Consider the following 23,755-nt stretch of genomic DNA (forward strand, 5'->3'; position numbering starts at 1 on the left):
TATGGTGCACATTGATTTTTCAAGGTATAACTCCAACATCATATTCTTCTCCTATGCCATTATCTATCAAGTGTCTCAAATATTTTTTTTTTTACTACAAAAGAACTTTGATAGACTGAACCCAAGGCAAGTAAGTTCAACACCTCTTAACTTGATTAATGAAATTCGTTGATTGTTATACTTAGTTTCTTATTTCAACTCCATTATAACCAAAAGAATACTATGGACTGCAGGAAACTGGAGACAAAAATCAAATTATATAAAGAAGATGAAGCCTAGTGAAGAAGGGATGGCGAGTTCTAACCACCATCACATCCCTAACGAATCAAACATTAAACATAGATCACAACCCTTGGCAATCAGACCAGCAAGTCAGTGATCCTAATCATAAACCATAACATTGGACCAACTAGTCCAGATATTAAATGTTGATCACAGCCACAATGAACATGGAATGGTCTTGATTCTACAACGTATGCTAGTCACACCTAGCAATGATTGCATTGACTTCGCTGGCCTAATGTAAGAGAAATCATATGAAGATGACCTCATAGAATCGCACCACAATGCTGAACCCAACTAGTTCATAACATGAAGGAGAAAGATGGAGAAAGAACCTACTTATCATATCAAAACACAAGTTTAGAGGATCAGATGATGATCACTTTGAGGATACAGATGTTTAAAGGTCCTAATATTAGATTATCGCTCTAATGCCATGTAAAAATCCCTTTAAGGGAAGCGATAGATTACCGCTCTAATACCATGAAGGTTAGATCTGTATAAATGCTTAGGATTAAGAAATCGAAGACTCTTAACCCTAAGATGACTTGTGAGTTTACGTTGCAGAGATTCTGAGTAGATGACCGCAGTTACAGAGAGAGAAGGTGTTAGGTGCCTACTCTGCCCGTACGAATATACAGTCTTTACTTCATAAGATTTAACTAATTTATGAGGAATAAGATTAGTTCTCACGTGTAGAAAATGTAATGTAATATAATGGCAATGATGATTGATCGATCTGAATTTCTTATGGGTTGGATCCGATTATATCGGCAAGATGTAGAGCATACGTTCGAAATGAGCTAATGCATGATGTAAAGTATGTAGAAATATGATATATGGGATGATTGATGTTATATTAATGCTTATGATAAAACAACGGTCAACTGGCTAAGGTTTCTAGTGGATCTTCTCCGATTATATCAGCAAGCCTCATATCATACGCCCATCGGTCGGATGTGAGCATACGATGAAATATTATGTAATGTTGATGTGTATGAGGAGCAAGGGGGTTGAGAAGTAGATGACTGGTGCATAACGTTAATGCTTTGATTTGATGAAATTGATTGAAGTTGAACGGTTGGATGAACGATGGTATCGCAAGGCTAAATCAAGTAGCTCAGATTTAAACTTAGATGACCAAGAGACTCAAGTGTTGGCTAGGCTAGACAAGACCAAGGGTGGACTCTCTCTCTCTCTCTCTCTCTCTCTCTCTCTCTCTCTCTCTCTCTCCTTGGTGGTGGAGGGATTGCTAGATAGCGAAGGCTAAGGAATCTCTAGATGATAAAGGATGCTTCCTGAATCTAATGGATGCTTGAAATGAGAAGAGAGGGCTATTTATAGTCTCCGAACCTGAATTTTTAGTGATTGCTGGTAATCGTAAGGGCAAAACATGGTTAAAGGGCTAGGATGAGAGATTGTTACATGGCATCATCTCATAGGCTAGATGAGGTGATAAAAGTGTAATTTTGGGTAAGGAGATGGGCATCGGAATAAATATACCTCAAACACACACTTAAAGTCTGAAAAAGAAAGATTCCATATGCTTAAGGGACGTCACCCCAAAGAGGGAAAGTGTCACATGACTGGCGGTAACCAGGTTGTTGTCGGTTCCCAGTTGGAATCCCTGCTTTGTCAAACAGCCTCTTCCAAGTGTGTAGAGGCTTTACTTATTTCTACAATTGAGCTTGTTTTCGGGCTTACTGTTAGGGCTTAACTAGGTGAGTTGACTGGGTTGTTAGATTGGGTAGGCTGACCGGGTGAATTAACTCAATGAGTTGACTGGGTGAGTTGAGTCACCGAGCTGACTCAAAGTTCTAGGGTTTTAGGTTCCTAGGGTTTAGGGTTAGGCTGATTGGGTTGACTAGGTTGACTAAGTTTACTAGGTTAAATTGGTTGAATTTAGGGTTAAGTTTAGGGTTTAGAATTGTGATTCGTAGGATTTAGGCTTTTAGGGTTTAGGGTTTATGATTGGGGTTTGGTTGACCATCCATCAGTTCAAACTCAATCAACATATCAACCTAAGGTGGGGTGTCTACAATAAGTTAGTTTTTTTTTTTTTTTTTTGTTAGTACAATAAGTTAGTTACAAATAGTTGTTGTAGAGAATTTTAGTCCTCTTTCTGAGAAGAGGATTAGGTGCAGCCTTTAATGTGGAGCCCACCTTGATGCATATATTTTATATCCACGTCATCTATCTATTTTTGAGGATCATTTAAGAGAATGAGCCCAAAAAATGAAGCACATCCAATTCTTAGGTAGATCATGCCATAGGAAACACTTGTGATTGACCATTAATGAGCCACCAAAGTTTTAGATTAAGCCTATATTTCTTTTTAACCTTCATCCAAATTTATGTGACCTAATCAACAGGTTGGATGGAAAATGAACATTACTGAAACATTACTGTGGGCCTTAGGAAGTTTTTAATAGTAGCGTGTTCAATCACTGATGTTTCCTATGGTATGGTCCACCTGAGAATTGGATCTGCTTCAATTTTCAACTCAAACTCTAAAATAATACGTAAAAAACGGCTGGATGGCGTGGATATAGAATATCTGCATCCAGGTGGACCCCACGGAAAGGGCCACTGTCGTGGGTGAGACCCTGGCCGCACCTAATCCGCTCTGTTTTCCGTGGACATTGTTTACCTAAATTTCGGCTAGGGCAGTTTGGTAAGAGAATAAGACCCGACGAGCCGTTGATAGGTGTCCGAAGAGAGACCCGTCGTTATCCACCATCTACCAGGAGCAACTGTTTACGGGAAGTACCCAAACTGCCCTCAATCGCTTGTCCGCTCGGCATTGGAACAATCATAGGGTCACAAATCGTACAGTCCTGCAAATGTACGGCTAACTAAGTATTGCAAGCGGATTGGCGGAGTGTACCTGTACACCAGCTATATAGCTGCTGTATGGACATAGTTTTTTCTCTTCATTCAGGTCTTTGTGACCTTATGAACAGGTTAGATGGAAAATAAATGTTATGGTAGGACCTGTGACATGTTTAACCGTAAAAATCATTATCTCCACTGCTATCTGTCCAGATGATCTATGGATAATGCTCTAAAATGATCTCTAAAATTAGATAAATCGGTGTAGATATAATAAATACATCACTACGGGGCTCATGTAACTTTGATCTCCTTTGAACCGTCCGTACAACTCGGAGGCTTAGAGCTTCAGTGCTCGTCTTCCACGACACGTACCTACAGCAGCTATATATGGTACACCAGCCAATCCGTTTCCTCGTATTGCGTAGCGGGCGAGCTTGGAGATGTGTTGACGTGGCAAAGTCTTGTGAGCCCACCATAATATATGTGCTATATCCACACCGTCCATTCATTTTGTGAGATCATTTTACGGTATAAGCCCAAAAATAGGCATGTCCAAACCTCAAGCGGATTACAACATAGGAAGTAATGGCGATTGAACGCCTACCATGGAAATCTTGATGAGGCAAAAAAGCTTGGGATCAAATTGATATTTGCGTTTTCCCTTCATCCACGACTGTGCGAGCCTCCATTGCTTTATTTGGTGTGGTCCACTTGAAGTTTCCATCTGCTCATTTTTTTTAGCTGGCGCGTTAAAATGATCTTGCAGAATGGATGAACAGTATAGATATAATTCGTTCAATCATGCTCAGGCCTACAGAAATTTGCCACGTCAAAACAACTCTGAGGTTGATGGCGTGTGGCCCACCACGCAATCTGCTTCCGGATCTGCGGGGCTCATTTGATCATCGATGGAATTGATCTGACGGGCCACGTCGGATGGGATATGCCCCAAAAGTTGTCGTGATTGGAAGATTCCAACGCTTCGATCAATACCTTCAAATAGACAGGTAATGAAAAAGATAACAAGAAAGGCCTTTCAATAGGGAATTATTTTAGCATCCCCCGTATAAGAGTAGGGCCCATCGGATCAACGTTCTGGATTTCCAATCACGAGACTCGTCTGTATTGGGATTCGTTGGCCTCAGGATACCATGCATTTGCCCAGGATGGGGACACGAGTCGGTTTTCTGGTCCCTACTGGCTAGCCCACATGTATTCACCTGCGCAAGGCAGGTGGGTCCACGAAACTGGGAGCGGATTGCCTGAGCCTGGCGACGTGTGGGGCGCATAGAGATGTCCGTGACAAATCCACTCCGTCCGTATGCTTTGAAAGACCACAATGGGACAGGATTTTAAAAATAGGAACATCCAAAACTCAGATGGGCCATACCACACGAAACATTGGTGATTGGACGCTTGGCAGTGACAGTAGTTTTGTATCAGGATGATATTTGTTCATACGGTTTATCTCAGCCGTATTAATTCTATGAACGGCTTGGATGGCATATAAACATCACGGTCAGCTCCAGAAAGGTTTCAACGGTGGACCTTGCTGTTCCCACTGTTTTGTTGGTGTGGCCTACTGAGTTTTGGATCTGCCTCATTTTTACAATCAAGACATCGTAATAATTCTATGAACGCCAACATATGGACGGAGTGGATTTGTCAGGGACATCTCTATGTACTCCACACAGCCCTGGGCAAAGAGATCTCTGTGCCAGGGGTCACAGGCAATCCGCCCCCCCAGTAACTAGCTCAACTAGTAGTCCTGTGCACTCAGTGTCCGATTCTACAATCTCCCCGAAAACACACCCTACCATATATTCAGCCGGAGTTATTTGATACTCTCGGCTGCGTATGACACTTGATACGCTGGTAATCAGAAACTCAAATTATGCAGGTCATTATTGCGAATCTTGCCGATTCACGGTCCCAAAATGAAATTAGTTGAATAGTCTACGCCTCTGATTTATGAATATCTGTTTGTTAAATTGACATGGATAACATTCATTTTTAAATTGCATGCCATAGCTAAAATGGGCCTGTAATTTGAAAGGATTAATTTATATTACATGTATTTTGTTAAGGAAAAATATGACAAGTCCGGAGACTTGGTTATGAAATAGACCAACTCTATTGACACTGTCCGGGATTCCGAGACAATAAGCCCGACTGAGGCAAAAGAATTAAATGCCTCAAGGAGAGACTTAGCTCCAATGGTGAGGAATGAACCTCGATCGAGACTTACAAAGTTATGAGCCTTAGGCAAAATATATGAGATGCATAAAGTTAACTCGAATAACGAGGCAGCAACGTCTAAAGGGACCGATTAAAACCTAAACGCTAGAAGTCTTCTGACCGACTATAAAACCACCCCATATTAGGTCGGTTACAGCGTCGGCTATCGGATTAAGAAAGGATGTCGGTTATAGACTGACTCCACTTCATCCGACATAAGGCAAAAAGCTTCATCCTTACAGTCAGTCGAGACTCATTTATTACCAGAGTTGGTTAAGGTTGAGCCGATCAAGGAAGAGACGGTGTAAACATAAATACCATCCCAAAAATCTTGTGAAAAGGATTCCTGACCCTGAAGATCTCGGGATCGGGCAAAATTCATAAACAGATTACAATAAAATTAAATCTCCGAGATATTCAGAAGAGAATTCCTGCACGATGGGACCCTCCCATTCGTATAAAAACAGAAAATCTTTACGATGAAAGGTACACAGAAAACTGTCTGAGAACACCCTTCTCTGACACAATCGTAGTGCTGACTTTAGCATCGAAAGTTTCCCGGCTTGAGCCAGGGTCTCTCTTGTCTCCTTCTTGTATAGGTGGCATGACGTGGGAACAGGACACAACAGTTTTTTACATCAACATATATACTTCATTTCATGTATGCGATGTCCAAGTGATTTCTGAGTGCTGCGTATCATCAATCACACTCTGCCAGAGTACAAAAATTTTACTAGAGGGGCTCCATCTGCCCCGTCACCATCTCGAAGAAAGAAGGTTTAAAAGGTCCATAACATAATTTAACTTTTACTAGATTTACAGACAGTCAAAACTCAACAGTAGAAAAAGCATGAAACTACCAAAGAGTAAAACGGTAAAGATCTGCCACGATCGACGTCCAGACATCACAGGCAATTTACAGATTGAAAACCCAACGCTGCTTATCTACGCCGAGGGTGCACTTTAACCGTGAGAGGGGATGCCATTTCGCAGGACAGCCTCAGAACCTCCGAGAGATTAACGGCGTCCAGCTCCGACGGGACCCACACGAACTCGTGCAGCAGAGACGCGACCCAATAGCTGACCGTGGTTAGCCCCAGTGCCTTGCCCGGGCAGCTCCTCCTACCCGACCCGAACGGCGCGAGACGAAGATCCGACCCGAGCACAGAGAATTCCACGTCAGCTTCAACCGAGACAAACCTCTCAGGCAGGAACGAAGTAGGCTGCGCCCATATGTCCGGGTCCCGTGTGATAGCCCACATATTCACCATGGCGGTGGTCCCCGCTGGCACGTGCCTCCCATCAACCGTCGTGTCAGTAATGGACAGCCGGGCCCATGAAAGGAGTGGGCCCGGCGGATGAAGCCTTAGAACCTCCTTTATCACAGCTTGCAGGTAAACCAACGCAGGGATGTCAGATACCGTCACCGGACGGGATTTTCCGACAATGACGTCAAGCTCTTCGTGAACCTTGGATTGAATATCAGGATGCAATACAAGCCTCGCCAGTATCCACTCTATCAAAACCGCCACCGTGTCCGTTCCTCTAAATATCATTTCCTATTTAAAAATTAAAATAAAATATTAATTAAAATACAATAAAATTGAGAAAGGTTAATAAGGTAAATTCAAATGCTTACCCACAGTACGGCAATCATATCAGGATCCGATAGTTTATCGCTGCCTCGTAGACCAAGCAACACATCAACGAAATCCTGATTTCTCTCGCCGGTCTGAGATCTATGCTCTGCGATAATCCGGCTGACGAACCGGTTCACTTTCGGCACGAGCTTCGAGCAGCGGAACCGGATTTTCTGCGGGTCGAAGCCAGATAGAATCGGGAGATGGTCTGACCAGTTCATCTTTCCAAGCAGGTCGTATCCTTCTTCCACCAAGGTACTGAGTTCTTCCGTTTCTTCATTTGCTGTAGAAATATCGTATTTTCTGCCGAAAACGGAGCACATCATGTTGTTCAAAGAGGCTCGCTTGAGGATCTCCCGGACACGGATCGGTCCGCCGCGATGGACGGTTCGTACCATTTGAGCTGCTATGTCGAACAGCTGTGATTCCGCGCTGCTGATTTGCTTCGGGGAGAAGAGATGCGTGGCCGCGATACGTCGCAAGGTGCGCCAGTAAGAACCGTACGGAGCGAATCCGATGGCGCGGTGGAACATCAAGCTGTAGGCAGATTCCTTCACGGGACGGTCCGCGAAGGCCGAACTGTTCAGGATCTCCTTCGCGACGTCCGGATTGCATGTGAGGATGACACGTGTGTCGCCGAGGCTGAAGGCCATGAGGCGTTTGGCGTTGAATCGGTGGGCCGCAGCAGCTAGCTGGCGGTGGGCGAGGCGAGCCATGAGGTGCATGCTGCCGAGGAAAGGGAAGCCTCGAGGACCTGGGATGGGATTGGCGTTGGACATGGGCTTTGGCTTTTTCCACCAGTATTTTCCCCAAGCTGGTCCACCGGGGTGGGCCCAATAAAGGAAGGTGGTGAGCAGCCATGCGAAAACCAGGAGAAATGCTAAGCCGATGAGGTTTTGAGATGAAGAAGCTTCGCATTTCGCTGCGAGGGCGAAGACCCAAAAGCTCTCTTCTGCTGTCTCCATGGCGGTAAGGGAGAGAAAAGGAAGGCAAGAGAAGCTTTTTTTGAAGAAGAAGAGGAAGAGCACGCGTTTATATAGACACTGGAAAGGAGTAACCGTAATGATTTGGAATCGTATCCCCCGCACGTGCCAGTGTCGCGTGTGTGTCAAAGTCGTCTTTTTTTAATATGTTGGGCCCCTCTGTATGCTCCGAGGGAAAGAAAAAAAAAATCTCCTTGGGTCCATCACAACTGGCCAACTGCCACAGGCGCTCAGAAATTTGATGGGTGAAAAGAAGCGGATTGGCTCATCTACCACGCACCACTGATGTAGCTGGTGTTCTGACGTCACCAAGTTCTGTGACTCCTATCATAACGTATGAGTTATATCCAAACCGTCAGTCCACTTGATGAGTTCGCCGTACGGCTTGAGCGGAAGAACCAAGACAGATCTAAAAATCACCTGAAAATAAGTCGCATCTAAAAATCTATTGTGCCATGCTGTAAAAATCAGTGCAAGATTGAACGCTCACCATTGAAACCTGTTTTGGGTAAAAATGGACTGGCCATTGGGAAGAGGACACCTCACATATATATATATATATATATATATATATATATATAACACGAGGTCGATCAATGCCAGTTATAACCAAAGAGCTACTCAATGGCCAGGAAATGGCATTCTGTTGTATTTCATTGAACAACCCAAGCTTCCCTGCTGTCCAATTCATTTCCGAGCTACTTCTCAAAACATCTCCTGACAAAGGCTCCCGAAGTGTGACCTTATGCCATATGACAAAATGAAGAGGATGATCATCCCCGATATCTCGTCCATATTCTACTAAGGAAATGAGCTCGGGCTCGACCCTTTGATGCAGCTCTCAAAGACGCGTAGGTCGTCAAGTCGATAATCAGCTTAATGCCAAGAGAAACTAGATCACAACTCATTAGAGAATCCAGGTCAGTGGAACCCATCTTTGAAATGACCATCCACCACGCGCTCCTATTGGTTCCAACCAAATTCTGACTATACATACTCGTGATCCTAGCCGAGGAACTCGAAAAACGACCGCATCACGAAACTACTCAAAATCTCAGCAAAGGATCTCGAAAAACGACCGCATCATGGAACTGCCCAAAATCTCAACTGAGGATCTCGAAAAATGACCACATCATGGAACTGTATAAAATCTCAGCCGAGGATCTCGGGAAATACCTGTGACACGCCGGGGATACGAATCCCTCTACAATACGTCCCTATTAAAAAGGAAAATTACCTTCTACGTCACTACCATTTCTTACCTATAAATAGGAGCATCCCTAATAGTGAAAGGTACGCACAAATCACACTTAAAAACTCTACATTTAACTAGACATAACTTACCTGTCTAACTTTGGCATCGGAGGGTCCCCTTATGCAGTTAGGGTCTCCATTAATGTCTTCTCTTGTATGTATCAAGTGTTCTAAGGAGAACGTTCAGAAAACTACATCAACGAAACCCTCTTGATGATCATATAAATTTTGGATCAATATGATGTTTATTTTTTCTCTTTATCTAGGTATGTGTGACATTATAAACAACTTGATGGAAAGTAAACGCTACGTTGGGCATTGTGAATGTTTTAAAAGTGAGAATCATTGTCCCCAGTACTGCTATCTATGGTGTGGTCTACTTGAGCATTGGAAATTACTCATTTCTTGGATCAAGATATAAAATGATCTCGCGAAATGAATGAATAATGCAGATATGATAAATACATCTTTGTGAAGGCATGTAACTTTGATCTACTTTCGAGGAGTGTCACCGCTACATACGGATTAGCTACCGAAAGGTTGAGTAGTGAGACCCAGTACTGAAGTGATGCGAGGCCCACCATGATATATGTGTTGTATCCATACTGTCCATCCATTTAGAGAGATTATTTTAGGACATGATCAAAAGAATAAGATAGATCCAAAGCTGGAGTGGACCCATCACAGAAAACAGTAGGAGAGTGGCGCTCATAGTTGAAACATTCCTAAGGTCCACCGTGATTTTAATTTGAGATCTAACCTATTCATGAGTTAACAGAGACATTAAAGAAGGGAAAACACAAATATCAGCTTGAGAATAATTTCGTGGCCCTTTGAAGTTTTTAACGGCAGACGTAACTTTCTCCCCTGTTTTCTGTGGTGGGTCCACTTGAGCTTTGGATCTAATTCATTCTTTGGCACATGCCTTAAAATGACCTCTCCAAATGGATGGACGGTGTGGATACAAAACATACATCATAGTGGGACCCACAGAATAGGTGACGTCAGTTCGGTAGCCAGTCTTGCTACTCATCCTGTCAGTAGCTAATCTGCGTCCATCACCGCTCGTCTTCGAATGACACGTACCCACACCAGCTAGGTTGCTGCTGTGTACCAGCAAATCCTCTTTCTGGGTGAAAGGGAAACAGATTGGCTACCCCCCGCCACCGGCCAATGGCTAGTGTTCGGTACTCTGTGGACCCCACCATGATGTATGTGTTTCATCCATTCCGTCCGTCTATTTTTCTAGATCATTTTATGGTATAAAACAAAAAATGAGTTATATACCAATCTCAAGTGGACCACATTATAGGAAATAGTGTTGAATGAATTTCGACCATTAAAAACTTTTTGGGGGCCATAAAAGTTTTGGATGAAGCTGATCTTTGTTTTTTCCCTTCATCTGGATCTGTATGACCTAATCAACAACTGGATGTCAAATAAACAGTGCAGTGGACCTTAGGAGGATTTTAATGGTGAATATCCAATCAATATTGTTTTCCTGTGGCTTGGTGGACCTTAGATTTATATTCATCTCATTTTTGGGATCAATCCCTGAAATGATTTTTAAAAATGGATGAACGGAATGGATGAAGCATGTACATCATGGTGGGGCCTACAGAGCACCGACCATCAGCCACGGCGGCTGGTGGCAAGGAGAGTAGCCAATCCGTTCTCGGTGAAAGAAGGCTCGCTTCTGCCCCGTTATCGCACCACGTGCCGATCCAGACCGCTAAGAAGTCCCACATGACCATGCATAAAAGGTCAGGTAGAAAAAGCATTTGCTAACTTGCATCCACATGGAAACTGACGATCACCATTCAGGTTCTTTCTTTTGTGAGACAAAGATACAGGAGCTTTTAACTGAAAGGTCTGGATCATCACGTGGTCGTGCAGGAGGGATGAACGGCTTCAGCTATTCACAAGGGAGAGATTCCTGCTAGCAAACCTCTGTATGGTATACGTGCAGCGAACCGATGATCATGCCCATAAAAATACCGTTAAAAGGTAGGATACAATGACGAGGGCTGAGATCTCGCGCATGCAGGCTACATTAACATGCATGGGAGATTATTCGAATGTGTACTCCAGCGAGTACTATACCATTGTTGGAGGGAGGAGTGGGAAACGCGCCGCCATGCGATGTACATGAAAGTAACGAAAACAGTACGGGACGGGGGTCAGCTCGGCGAATGAACACGTGGGAACGCGGTGACGAGAAATTGTCGGGCTTCATGCAGGTCATGCACATGAGATGAGCAGATATCACGGCATGGCTCAATGGCATTGGAAAAAATAGCGAATAGGAGCTCAACACATGGCCATGAGCAACTTCCTCGCACGAGATTTCCGCGTGCAGAGGATGACAAGACGGCGAGTCCGCAGTTCGAAGCTGCTGGCGGTTATTAATTTACACGCTTGGAGCGCGGGTTTTGAGGCGCTTGGGACGGGCGGTGGGACGCGGATTGGCATTTGACGGCGTCAGTAGGAAGTTACAGACAGTGCAATGTGGACGTATATCCTTACCGTTTTTTCAAAATTATTTTTTTTTTAAAGTGCAAAGCAGATCCAAATCTCATGGGTAAAAGACCATAAGGAAAGGAAAGAGGAGTAAGGGTTAAATTTTCTTTAGACCCACAAAAGTTTTGGATTAAGTTGATATTCATATTTTCTATTCCTGCGGTAAGCCCTAATCAACTGGTTAAACATTACAGCGACCTTTGCTAAGCTCCTGGGCATATTCAATCACCATTATTTCCTATTATCTTGTGTAGTCCATGCATATTTGGATCTCCCTTATTTTTTGAACTCATGCTCAATAATAATATGAAAAAATAGATATGATCTACCATGAAATGGAAAAACAAATAGATAATTTAGATAAAACACATTATGTAGGGCTCATGGAGCATTGTCATCGGCCACCTCGTCAGTGTTCAATCCATGCCTGGTGTGGCGCCCGTTTCCTACCAAATCGATCTACTTGTCATTGCCACTAAATGGATCGGCCATTGCACTATACACCATGGGACCTGGCTGGTGTGTTGGGTCTCATCATGAGATATGTGAAAGTAGATTGGCTGGTGTACCACACACAACCAGCCTGGCTGGTGTGTTGATGTCATCAAGTTTTGTGGGTCTCATCATGATGTATATGTTATGTCAAAATTATCTTTCCATTTGGTCATCTTGTCATAAGCCTTGAGTCCAAAAATAAGACAAATCTAAACATCAAGTGTACCACACTACAAAAAGTAGCGGGGGATTGAAGGTCGACCATTGAAACCCTTTTGGGGTCATAGAAGTTTTGGATTAATATTATGATATTAGTTTTTCCTCTTCATACATGTTTGTGTGACCTTATGAATAGATTGGATGGAAAATAAATGTTATGATGGGCCCAATGAATATTTTAATGGTGAGAATCATTGTCCCCACTGCTATTTGTGGTGTGGTCCAATTAAGATTTGGATATGATTCATTGTTGGGCTCATGCTCTAAAATGATGTTGCAAAATGGATGAATGGTATGATATAATAAATACATCATTGTGGGGCCCATGTAACTTTGATCTCTTTCGAACCGTTCGTACAACTCAGAGCTCGAGGAGTGGTCACGCTCGTATTCGCATGACACATACCCACACCAGCCAGGTCAGTGGTGTGTGGTACACTAACCAATCCGCTCTCGAGATATGTGTTATATCCAAACTGTTCGTCCATTTGGTGAGCTCGTAAGGCTTAAGCCGAAAAATAAGATGGATCCAAAGATCAAGTGAACCATATTGTAAAAAGCAATGGGGGATTGAATGTCTACCATTAAAACCCTTTAGGGTGTCACAAAAGTTTTAGATCAATTTAATATTTATTCTTCCTCTTCATCCAGGTTAATTTGTGTGACCTTGTGAACAGATTGAATGGACAATATACATTACAATGAGCCCTACAAATGTTTTAACGGTGAGAATCATTGTCCCCACTACTATTTGTGGTGTGGTCCACTTGAACTTTGGATATGACTCATTTTTGGGCTTATGCTCTAAAATGATCTCGCGAAATGAATGAATAATGTGGATATGATAAATACATCATTGTGAGGCCCATGTAACTTTGATCTCCTTTGAACCGTTCATATAACTCGGAGCTCAATGAGCGTCAGTGATCGACTAAGCACAACACATACCCATACCAGTCAGGTCGGTGGTGCGTGATTCCAAATTTTTCGAACACAAGCTTCTCAGTTTTTGACCTTGTTGGTGAATTCAAGAATTGTGTTTGGTATATTAAAATTACTAGTCAAATTCAAAATTTTGTGTTTAACATCTTTAATTTTAAATTCATAAGAGCATAAATTTGATTAAATAAATTATTTTAAATACCTAAAATGGTTTAGATATGAGATAATTTATATAATTATTATAATAAGCCCATTAAAACACACACACATACACACTCACCCCTCCCCTATGCACTCACATAGTCATACCACAGTGGGTGCTCGAACCTGTGACCTCATGTTAAAACTCGAGAGAGTCTACCACTAAGGCACAGCTACATGTGTGTGTGTGTGGTAGTGAAATGCTTACCTGCGCACTAGTTCTCATGAGAACTCGTGAGAAGTTTTCTAGAACTCATGTCATGTGATATAGGCACAAAATATGAACCATGCATCCACATGATGCAACACCCCATGAAACCCACAGTACCCAACTTTCACCCTGATCGAAAACTCTGGTGGGCCATGGCAAACGAAATAGTTTTCTCCATTGATTTCTCCTCTCTCTTTGTTATGGCCCACTAGAGTTTTGGATCATGATGAAAGTTAGGCCCTATGGTTTCATGGGGTGCTGTATAATATGGACCATTCAGATTTTGTGCCTAAGACAAGTGAGGAAAGCTGCGCATGTAAAAAGGTGCGCAAGTGAGTACTGTGACTCTATGTGTGTGTGTGTGTGTGTGTGTGTGTGTGTGTGTGTACCTTTGCTAAGAATGAGATAATTTTGAGCCTAGGTGGGCTACAAAAGTAGGCTTACGGATTTTATATTGTTAAAGCAAAATCTCTTATATTCAAAATCATGAAAGAAATCCATTGATCATTAAAACACACAATATATAAACTACACTATATAAAATACATTTAAACAAGAAAATGATTAATTATTGGAACTAGTTCTTTCGATTTGTACCAAATTATATTAAAGTGTTGTGTCCTTCAACGTATCAAATGAGTTATAATAATTAAGAGAAAATTCATAAATTTAGGCAAAACATTCCTCATATAATCCATAAATTTGAGGACAACAACTAGGGAATATAGTATAATATTTACTTGTTCCATCCTCCTCAATCACTACGCCAAAACAGCGAAAAAAGGACGGTCCAAAACCGTCTCAAATGACCAAAAAGGACGGTCATGGACCGTCGCATGAGCCGTCAAATTTTGACATGTCGTATTACTTAAAGGACGGTCGAAAACCGTCATTCTTATTGATGAAAAAAGGACGGTCATGGACCAAGGACGGCCATGGACCGTCCTTTAAAAGGATGGTCATGGACTGTCCTTAAAAAGGACTGTCATCGACCGTCTCTGATGAGCCTTCAAAGGATGGCCATGGACCGTCTCTTATGAGCCGACCGTCCTTTAAAAGGACAGCCATGGACCGTCCTTAAAAAGGACTGTTATGGACCGTCTCTTATGAGCCTTCAAAGAACGGCCATGAACCGTCCTTAAAAAGGACTGTCATGAACCGTCCCTTATAAGCCTTCAAAGCACATTTTTAAATTTGAGAGGGTCACTATACACTTGTTACAATATATTTCATCGTATTCTTCCTGATATACACCTGTTATATAATATATTTCATCATATTCACATTCACATCCATCTAAACCTAAACTACGTAAATCCAACATAAACTACATTCATCCAAACATAAACTACATCCATCCAAACACAAACAATCTTATCCATATTACATTCATCCACGCATAAATACATATAAGTTTAACATCATAAATAGAAAAAAGGAAAAAAATCAGCAATAATTTTCTTTTTGTGTCTTTCATCTACAAAAAAAAATATTAAACCAACAAAACACTATAATTCAGAATCATGAAGAATTGCATAAACTTCTTCCAAAAAAATGGGCACTTTTTTAAAATAAAACTAATGCAAGCAAATAATGAAAAAAAGTGTTTCAATTCAAGTTAATAGAAACACAACAAAAATTAAAGCTTTGTAAAAATGGGCATCTATTAAAAGGGATACATTCTTGTTTCTTGTCATGTGATTGGGCTACATTATTACAGTAATGGGTTCGGGTTCGGGATCGGGTTTAGGTTTAGGTTTAGGTTAGGGAGTTAAGATTAGGATTAGGTGTAGGTCTAAGTTTAGGGATTTGAGAATTCATTTAGGTTTTAGGTTTAGGTTTAGGTTTTAGGTTTTAGGTTATAGGTTTAGGTTTAGGTTTTAGGTTATAGGCTATGAGTTTAGGTTATAGGTTATACGTTATAGGTTAAGGTTTAGGTTATAGGTTTTAGTTTAGATTTAGGTTAAGGTTTAGGTTAAGGTTATAGGTTTAGGTTAAGGTTTAGGTTTTAGTTATAGGTTATAGTATATAGGTTATAGTTTTAGGGAATTGAGAATAGGTTAAGGTTAAGGTTTAGGTTTAGGAAATCGGGTCCGGGTTCGATATCGGGTTTAGGTTTGGGTTTTCAAGTTTAGGTTTAAGTTTAGGTTAGGAAGCTGAGATTAGGATTAGGTGTACGTTTAGGTTTAGGGATTTGAGAATATATTTTGGTTTTAGGTTTAGGTTTAGGTTTTAGGCTTAGGTTTAGGTTATAGGTTTAGGTTTAGGTTAGGTTATAGGTTAAGGTTTAAGGAATTGAGAATAGGTTAAGGTTTAGGTTTAGGAAATCGGGTTCGGGTTCGAGATCGGGTTTAGGTTTAGGTTTTCAAGTTTAGGTTTAGGTTTAGGTGAGGGAGTTGAGATTAGGATTAGGTGTAGGTTTAGGTTTAGGGATTTAAGAATACATTAAGGTTTTAGGTTTAGGTTTAGGTTATAGGTTATAGGTTTAGGTTTAGGTTAAGGTTTAGGTTTAGGTTTAGGTGTAGGTTTAGGTTATAAGCTACAGGTTTAAGGAATTGAGAATATGTTAATGTTTAGGTTTAGGAAATCGGGTTCGAGTTCGGGATCGGGTTTAGGTTTGAGTTTTCAAGTTTAAGTTTAGGTTTAGGTTAGGGAGTTGAGATTAGGATTAGGTGTAGGTTTAGGTTTAAGGATTTGAGAATACATTTAGGTTTTAGGTTTAGGTTTAGGTTTAGGTTAAGGTTTAGGTTATAAGTTACAAGTTTAGGGAATTGAGAATAGCTTAAGGTTTAGGTTTAGGAAATCGGGTTTGGGTTCGGGATCGTTTAGGTTTGGGTTTTCAAGTTTAGGTTTAGGTTTAGGTTAGGGAGTTGAGATTAGGATTGGGTGTAGGTTTAGGTTTAGGGATTTGAGAATATATTAGATTTTAGGTTTAGGTTTAGGAAATCGGGTTCGGGTTCGGGATCAGGTTTAGGTTTGGGTTTTCAAATTTAGGTTTAGGTTTAGGTTAGGGGGTTGAGATTAGGATTAGGTGTAGGTTTAGGCTTAGGGATTTGAGAATACATTTAGGTTTTAGATTTAGGTTTAGGTTAAAGGTTACAGGTTTTGTTTAGGTTTAGGTTTAGGTTTAGGTTTAGGTTATAAGTTATAGGTTTAGGGAATTGAGAATAGGTTAAGGTTTAGGTTTAGGAAATCGGGTTCGGGTTCGGGATCGGGTTTAGATTTGGGTTTTTAAGTTTAGGTTTAGGTTTAGGTTAGGGAGTTGAGATTAGGATTAGGTGTAGGTTTAGGTGTAGGGATTTGAGAATACATTAGGTTTTAGGTTTAGGTTTAGGTTATAAGTTAGAGGTTTAGGTTTAGGTTTAGGTTATAGGCTATAGGTTTAGGGAATTGAGAATAGGTTAATGTTTAGGTTTAGGAAATCAGGTTCGGGTTCGGGATCGGGTTTAGGTTTGGATTTTCAAGTTTAGGTTTAGGTTAAGGTTTAGGTTTAGGTTATAAGCTATATGTTTAGGGAATTGAGAATAGGTTAAGGTTTAGGTTTAGGAAATCGGGTTCGGGTTCGAGATTGGGTTTAGGTTTGGGTTTTCAAGTTTAGGTTTAAGTTTAGGTTAGGGAGTTGAGATTAGGATTAGGTGTAGGTTTAGGTTTAAGGATTTGAGAATACATTTCGGTTTTAGGTTTAGGTTTTAGGCTTAGGTTTAGGTTATAAGTGCAGGTTATAGATTTAGGTTTAGGTTAGGTTATAGGTTAAGGTTTAGGGAATTGAGAATAGGTTAAGGTTTAGGTTTAGGAAATCGGGTTCGGGTTCGGGATTGGGTTTAGGTTTGGGTTTTCAAGTTTAGGTTTAGGTTTAGGTTAGGGAGTTGAGATTAGGATTAGGTGTAGGTGTAAGTTTAGGGATTTGAGAATACATTTAGGTTTTGAGTTTAGGTTTAGGTTATAGGTTATAAGTTTAGGTTTAGGCTTAGGTTAAGGTTTAGGTTTAGGTTTAGGTTTAGGTTATAAGCTATAGGTTTAGGGAATTGAGAATAGGTTAATATTTAAGTTTAGGAAATCGGGTTCTGGTTCGGGATCGGATTTAGGTTTGAGTTTTCAAGTTTAAGTTTAGGTTTAGATTAGGGAGTTGAGATTAATATTAGGTGTAGGTTTAGGTTTAAGGGTTTGAGAATATATTTAGGTTTTAGGTTTAGGTTTAGGTTATAGGTTATAGGTTTAGGTTTAGGTTTAGGTTAAGGTTTAGGTTATAAGCTATAGGTTTAGGGAATTGAGAATAGGTTAAGGTTTAAGTTTAGAAAATTGGGTTCGGGTTCGGGATCGGGTTTAGGTTTGGGTTTTCAAGTTTAGATTTAGGTTTAGGTTAGGGAGTTGAGATTAGGATTAGGTGTAGGTTTAGGTTTAGGGATTTGAGAATACATTTAGGTTTTAGGTTTAGGTTTAGGTTATAGGTTATAAGTTTAGGTTTAGGTTTAGGTTATAAGCTATAGGTTTAGGGAATTGAGAATAGGTTAATGTTTAAGTTTAGGAAATCGAGTTCTGGTTCGGGATCGGGTTTAGGTTTGGGTTTTCAAGTTTAAGTTTAGGTTTAGGTTAGGGAGTTGAGATTAGTATTAGGTGTAGGTTTAGGTTTAAGGATTTGAGAATACATTTAGGTTTTAGGTTTAGGTTTAGGTTATAGGTTATAGGTTTAGGTTAAGGTTTAGGTTATAAGCTATAAGTTCAAGGAATTGAGAATAGCTTAAGGTTTCGGTTTAGGAAATCGGGTTCGGGTTCAGGATCGGGTTTAGGTTTGGGTTTTCAAGTTTAGGTTAAGTTTAGGTTAGGGAGTTGAGATTAGGATTAGGTGTAGGTTTAGGTTTAGGGATTTAAGAATACATTTAGGTTTTAGGTTTAGGTTTAGGTTTAGGTTATAGGTTATAGGTTTAGGTTTAGGTTTAGGTTAAAGGTATAGGTTTAGGTTTCGGTTTAGGTTATAAGCTATAGGTTTAGGGAATTGAGAATAGGTTAAGGTTTAGGTTTAGAAAATCGGGTTTGGGTTCGGGATCGGGTTTAGGTTTAGGTTTTCAAGTTTAGGTTTAGGTTTAGGTTAGGGAGTTGAGATTAGGATTAGGTGTAGGTTTAGGTTTAGGGATTTGAGAATACATCAGGTTTTAGATTTAGGTTTAGGGATTTGAGAATACATCAGGTTTTAGGTTTAGGTTTTGGTTATATGTTATAGGTTTAGGTTTAGATTTAGGTTTAGGTTTAGGTTTAGTTTGTAAGCTATATGTTTAAGGAATTGAGAATAGGTTAAGGTTTAGGTTTAGGAAATCGGATTCGGGTTCGGGGTCGGGTTTAGGTTTGGGTTTTCAAGTTTAGGTTTAGATTTAGGCTAGGGAGTTGAGATTAGGATTAGGTGTAGGTTTAGGTTTAGGGATTTGAGAATGCATTAGGTTTTAGGTTTAAGTTTAGGTTAAAGGTTATAGGTTTAGATTTAGGTTAAGGTTATATGTTAAGGTTTAGGTTTTGGTTTTGGTTTTGGTTATAGGTTTAGGTTTTGGTTAGGTTATAGGTTTTTGGTTAAGGTTTAGGTTATAGTTATAGGTTTTGAGATTTGAGAATAGGTTATAGGTTCAGGTTATAGGTTATAGGTTATAGGTTTAGGTTATAAGTTCTGGGATTTGAGAATAGGTTTAAGTTATAAGTATAAGTTTAAATTAGGTTGTAGGTTAAAGTTTAGGGAATTGAGTTTAGGTTATAGGTTTAGGTTATAGTTTATAGGTTTAGGTTATAGGTTTAGGTTGTAGTTATAGGTTTTTGGGATTTGAGAATAGGTTTAGGTTATAGGTTAAGGGTGTGGTCCCTGCAAATACAAATATAAACACAGTCTGCTCCAATTGGCCAGGCCCTTCTAATGTTGTTCATATGAAATGGACAGCTTCATCATAGTCATAACAGCGGTTCCCATCTTCCAAGGACCCCCGCTCAACATCCAGATAGCTCTCACGCACATCCGGGTCTGCTCCATCAATTTCGAGTAAATACATAAACATGGCCCGTCCAAATGGCTAGGCCATTCCAATGTTGTCCATAGGAAATGAACAGTTTCATCATGGTCATAACAGTAGTTCCCACTTTCCAAGGACCCCCGCTCAACATCCGGATAGCTCCGACGGACATCCAGATCTGCTCCATCAATTTCGAGCTAATACATTTAAAAATAATATAATTATATCTAAAAGCATCTGGATACCTGGGGAAGGCCTCCCATATTCATATTGTTGGTTACTTATCCCTTTGTCTATAAGCCACAATCGACCAACACTTTCTATTGCTACCTATACTCTGAAACCAACACAAATATAACTGAAAAACAATATAAGGAATAAGAAAAAATGAGTTTACCTGTACACATCATTAAATGTTTTCCTATAAGGAGGTAATATTATATCTTTGATAGCCACAACCTATATGATAAAGAAAAATGCAACTAATACAGTCTGTTACAATTCAAAGGAGAAAAAAGATTTGTGGCTACACCGATATTCTAGTACATTACGAACGGCTGCCTACATACCCAAAAAGTTAGATTGGGATTAAGCCACCACGTAGTTCTTTTTAATTAACCAAGTTACTAAATGTCATAAATTTCATATTTAACAAAGTATCATTGGACATCGTCTCAAATCGTTTCTAGTTGGTGCATTTAAAAAAATTCAAAACACAATCAATGCATATTCTTGTTACATCTCGTACTGCAACAAGGGGGTTCGGGATCGAGTTTAGGTTTGGGTTTTCGAGTTTAAGTTTAAGTTTAGGTTAGAGAGTTGAGATTAGGATTAGGTGTAGGTTTAGGTTTAGGGATTTGAGAATACATTTAGGTTTTAGGTTTAGGTTTAGGTTATAAGTTATAAGTTTAGGTTTAGGTTATAAGCTATAGGTTTAGGGAATTGAGAATAGGTTAAGGTTTAGGTTTAGGAAATCTGGTTCGGGTTCGGGATCAGGTTTAGGTTTGGGTTTTCAAGTTTAGGTTTAGGTTAGGGAGTTGAGATTAGGATTAGGTGTAGGTTTAGGTTTAGGGATTTGAGAATACATTTAGATTTTAGGTTTAGGTTTAGGTTATAGGTTATAGGTTTAGGTTATAGGTTTAGGTTTAGGTTATAGGTTATGGGTTAAGGTTTAGGTTTAGGTTAAGGTTTAGGTTTAGGTTTAGGTTTAGGTTATAAGCTATAGGTTTAGGGAATTGAGAATAGGTTAAGGTTTAAGTTTAGGAAATGGGGTTTGGGTTCGGGATCGGGTTTAGGTTTGTGTTTTCAAGTTTAGGTTTAGGTTTAGGTTATAGGTTAAGAGAGAGAGAGAGAGAGAGAGAGAGAGAGAGAGAGAGATAAAAAGTGGGAAAGGAGAATAATGAAAAAATCAGACTGTAGGTCCACATTGAAACCACTTGAAAGGTACACAAACGCACCTCACATATTTCATTTCCACGCTGGAACTCTTCAGTCATTATACAAAGTACTTAATGAGACATTATAGCTAGAGTTCATACAAGGATACACAGGTGTGATTATGGGCATTTGATGGAGTCTGTCACGAAAATTTGATGGAGTCTGTCACAAAAATATTCTACTACAAGAAATGCATTCTTCATATCAACAATAGCCTAATGAAAAATAATGAAAATTCAAATCTAAACATAATTCAAACTCTACCAATGTATAGATAAACATAATTCAAAATCTAACCATATAGAATCAAAGCAATTAACCATGTAGAAGGATATGTTCATAACAACTCATTTATAGAGCTAGATCATATGTGATTCAAATTGTTGGAAGCAACTGGCCCACATTTATAAAAACATATCGGCATTTCTTTTTGGGTGTTCCCCATCTACAGTTAGACATGTGCATTTTTTTTGGCACCAAATTCCAATGGCTAAGGTCCCTATGAATCATATTGTAATACTTTTGGGTGTACTCTAATAAACTTCCATGATTTTGGGATTTGTTGCAAGGAAATGTAAGTTGGGATTTGAGAAAATAGGCCTTAATGAAACTCTCTTTCCCACATAAAAGTTTAGGCAGTGGTAGTCAATGAAGTATGTTTTCTTTGAATTTTCCTTTCCAAGAACTTTCGGCTGTGGTTGGTGTTTGGAACAAAATTTCATAGAAAGATATTCCATGGAGCAACAAAAGTATAATGGCTTGTCGTTAGCCACGTTGTGGGCCACTTCGTACAGCCCTATATAATGATGTTGGCAAAATTATAATGTTGATTTTCTGAGTCTTTCGTGGACAGAGAATGCACCACAAACCTCCACAGCCTTTCGTGGATAGGAAGCAATGGTGATAATGATGCTCACGGCCCTATATAAGGTTTCAACTCTTGAGCTTCAAATCTGCTGCTTTGAACTGAAAAAATAGGTGGATGTTGTGGATGTTAGATACATCACCTTAGCCCAAAATTGCTTAAGACATCAACACACTACCTTTGAGTTGGTGGTCGTAACTTTGAAAACCTTTCAAGCAAATCTACCTCACGAGGCCAATCAAACCTTAGTGAGGATGTATTCCGTTGATGTTGGGGTGTCTGATTTAAGGTGGCTAACATGTCCCATTGAACGGCGAACTGTTCCTGTTGTTGTTTTAGCATTCCCGCCATTTGTGCTACCAACCCAAAGGCAGCATCCCACGGTTGAACATTTGGTCCTGCGAGGTTAGTTCGAATAGTGGTTGGGGATAACGGGAGTTGCGTACTAGGTCCAACATCTGCCATGTTAACTGGAGGAGGAGGCGATGGAGGAGCTTGCCCTGCTTCATTGACTTCATTCTCGTCTTGCTCATCAGGAGCTGTTCCAGATTCTTCGGGAATAGGAGGATTTGGTAAGGGAGTATCTGGGAGAGGTGCGCTTACAGATGGTATTAAATCACGAATACTACGTGTCTTCTTAGGGGCCATAACTCCTATAAGATAAATTATTAATAATTCAGTAGACTTTATAGATTCTCTAATATTATAAAAATACGTCATCATTATTAACAAAAAAAATTCTGCAAATCATCAAGTTAGTAGTGCTACATTATAAATAAACCAGTCCACTATCCGTGGCTACTATTCCAATCATTGGTTTATATGGTTAAAAATTTCAAATATATCTTAAATTTTTTTTGAAAGTTTTTACATGAACATACAACATTTTTACAAAATTTCAGCTCAATCAGACAGCTACAAAATTTTCAAAAATTGCTGCAATCAGACTTGTTCAGATTTAGACGATTTTTAACCAGTCTGCACTAATTCCTAAAATCAGTATAGTATCTGTCATATTTAAATTATTCAATTATTTTTTATTGAATTTAGACTTCTATATCTACGATTAGGCTTTTGAATCAGCTTAATCGGAGTTGTATTTATTTAGTTACATTTTTTTAAAGATAAGTGATTTCTGCTGTCCATTGCTGTCTAGCAATACACTACAACTTAAATTACTTTAAAATTTGTTCAAAGGTCCAGATTTACGTCTCCAATGAATATAATTATATAAATAAGTTAAATTTTCACTTCATATAATAATAAATGAATTATAAATTATATATATATAATTTTTATTTCATTATATAAAAGCATTATAATAGGAAGTTGTAAGTTTCTAATTCCAAGGACCTATACATTATGCATGTATGAGGTTCATACCCTACAGGTCACTTGCGGTATTAAATTATTATTATTATTATTTTTCTCTCTGATACCAAACTGTCACGCCCCAAAATCCGGGTACAGAGTGTGCACCCTCAGACCTGAGTTTTGGTTCGTAACTTATACACAAGTATACCAACTTAATTCTTTAATTAGTTTAATCGCATGTGATATTTACATTCAATATAAAGTCTACCATAATCTCAATCACACATACATAATACATAACACCAATCAACTAAGCATTTGTAAATCTTGAT

General features: G+C 39.7%; 1 protein-coding gene across 1 annotated transcript; it reads right to left on the minus strand.

Annotated features, from left to right (window-relative positions):
- Window positions 1-6,128: 6,128 nt before the first annotated feature.
- On the minus strand, window positions 6,129-8,016 carry LOC131233312 (cytochrome P450 78A3-like). The gene is made up of 2 exons (XM_058229975.1): window positions 6,995-8,016; window positions 6,129-6,914 (listed from the first exon to the last, which is right to left on the minus strand). Exons 1-2 carry the CDS (start codon window positions 7,958-7,960, stop codon window positions 6,297-6,299), a joined length of 1,584 nt encoding a protein of 527 aa, XP_058085958.1. The 5' UTR covers window positions 7,961-8,016; the 3' UTR covers window positions 6,129-6,296.
- Between the last annotated feature and the right edge of the window lie 15,739 nt (window positions 8,017-23,755).

This window comes from Magnolia sinica, chromosome 18 (genome assembly GCF_029962835.1).
Source record: "Magnolia sinica isolate HGM2019 chromosome 18, MsV1, whole genome shotgun sequence".
Taxonomy (NCBI): domain Eukaryota; kingdom Viridiplantae; phylum Streptophyta; class Magnoliopsida; order Magnoliales; family Magnoliaceae; genus Magnolia; species Magnolia sinica.

What these genes read in the sequence shown, in the direction of transcription:
- LOC131233312 (XM_058229975.1), bottom strand. Translation starts at nt 7,960, where the DNA reads ATGGAGACAGCAGAAGAGAGCTTTTGGGTCTTCGCCCTCGCAGCGAAA. An exon ending in ATATGATTGCCGTACTGTGG is followed by an intron (nt 6,915 to 6,994) that starts GTAAGCATTTGA and finishes ATTTTTAAATAG; the next exon opens with GAAATGATATTTAGAGGAAC.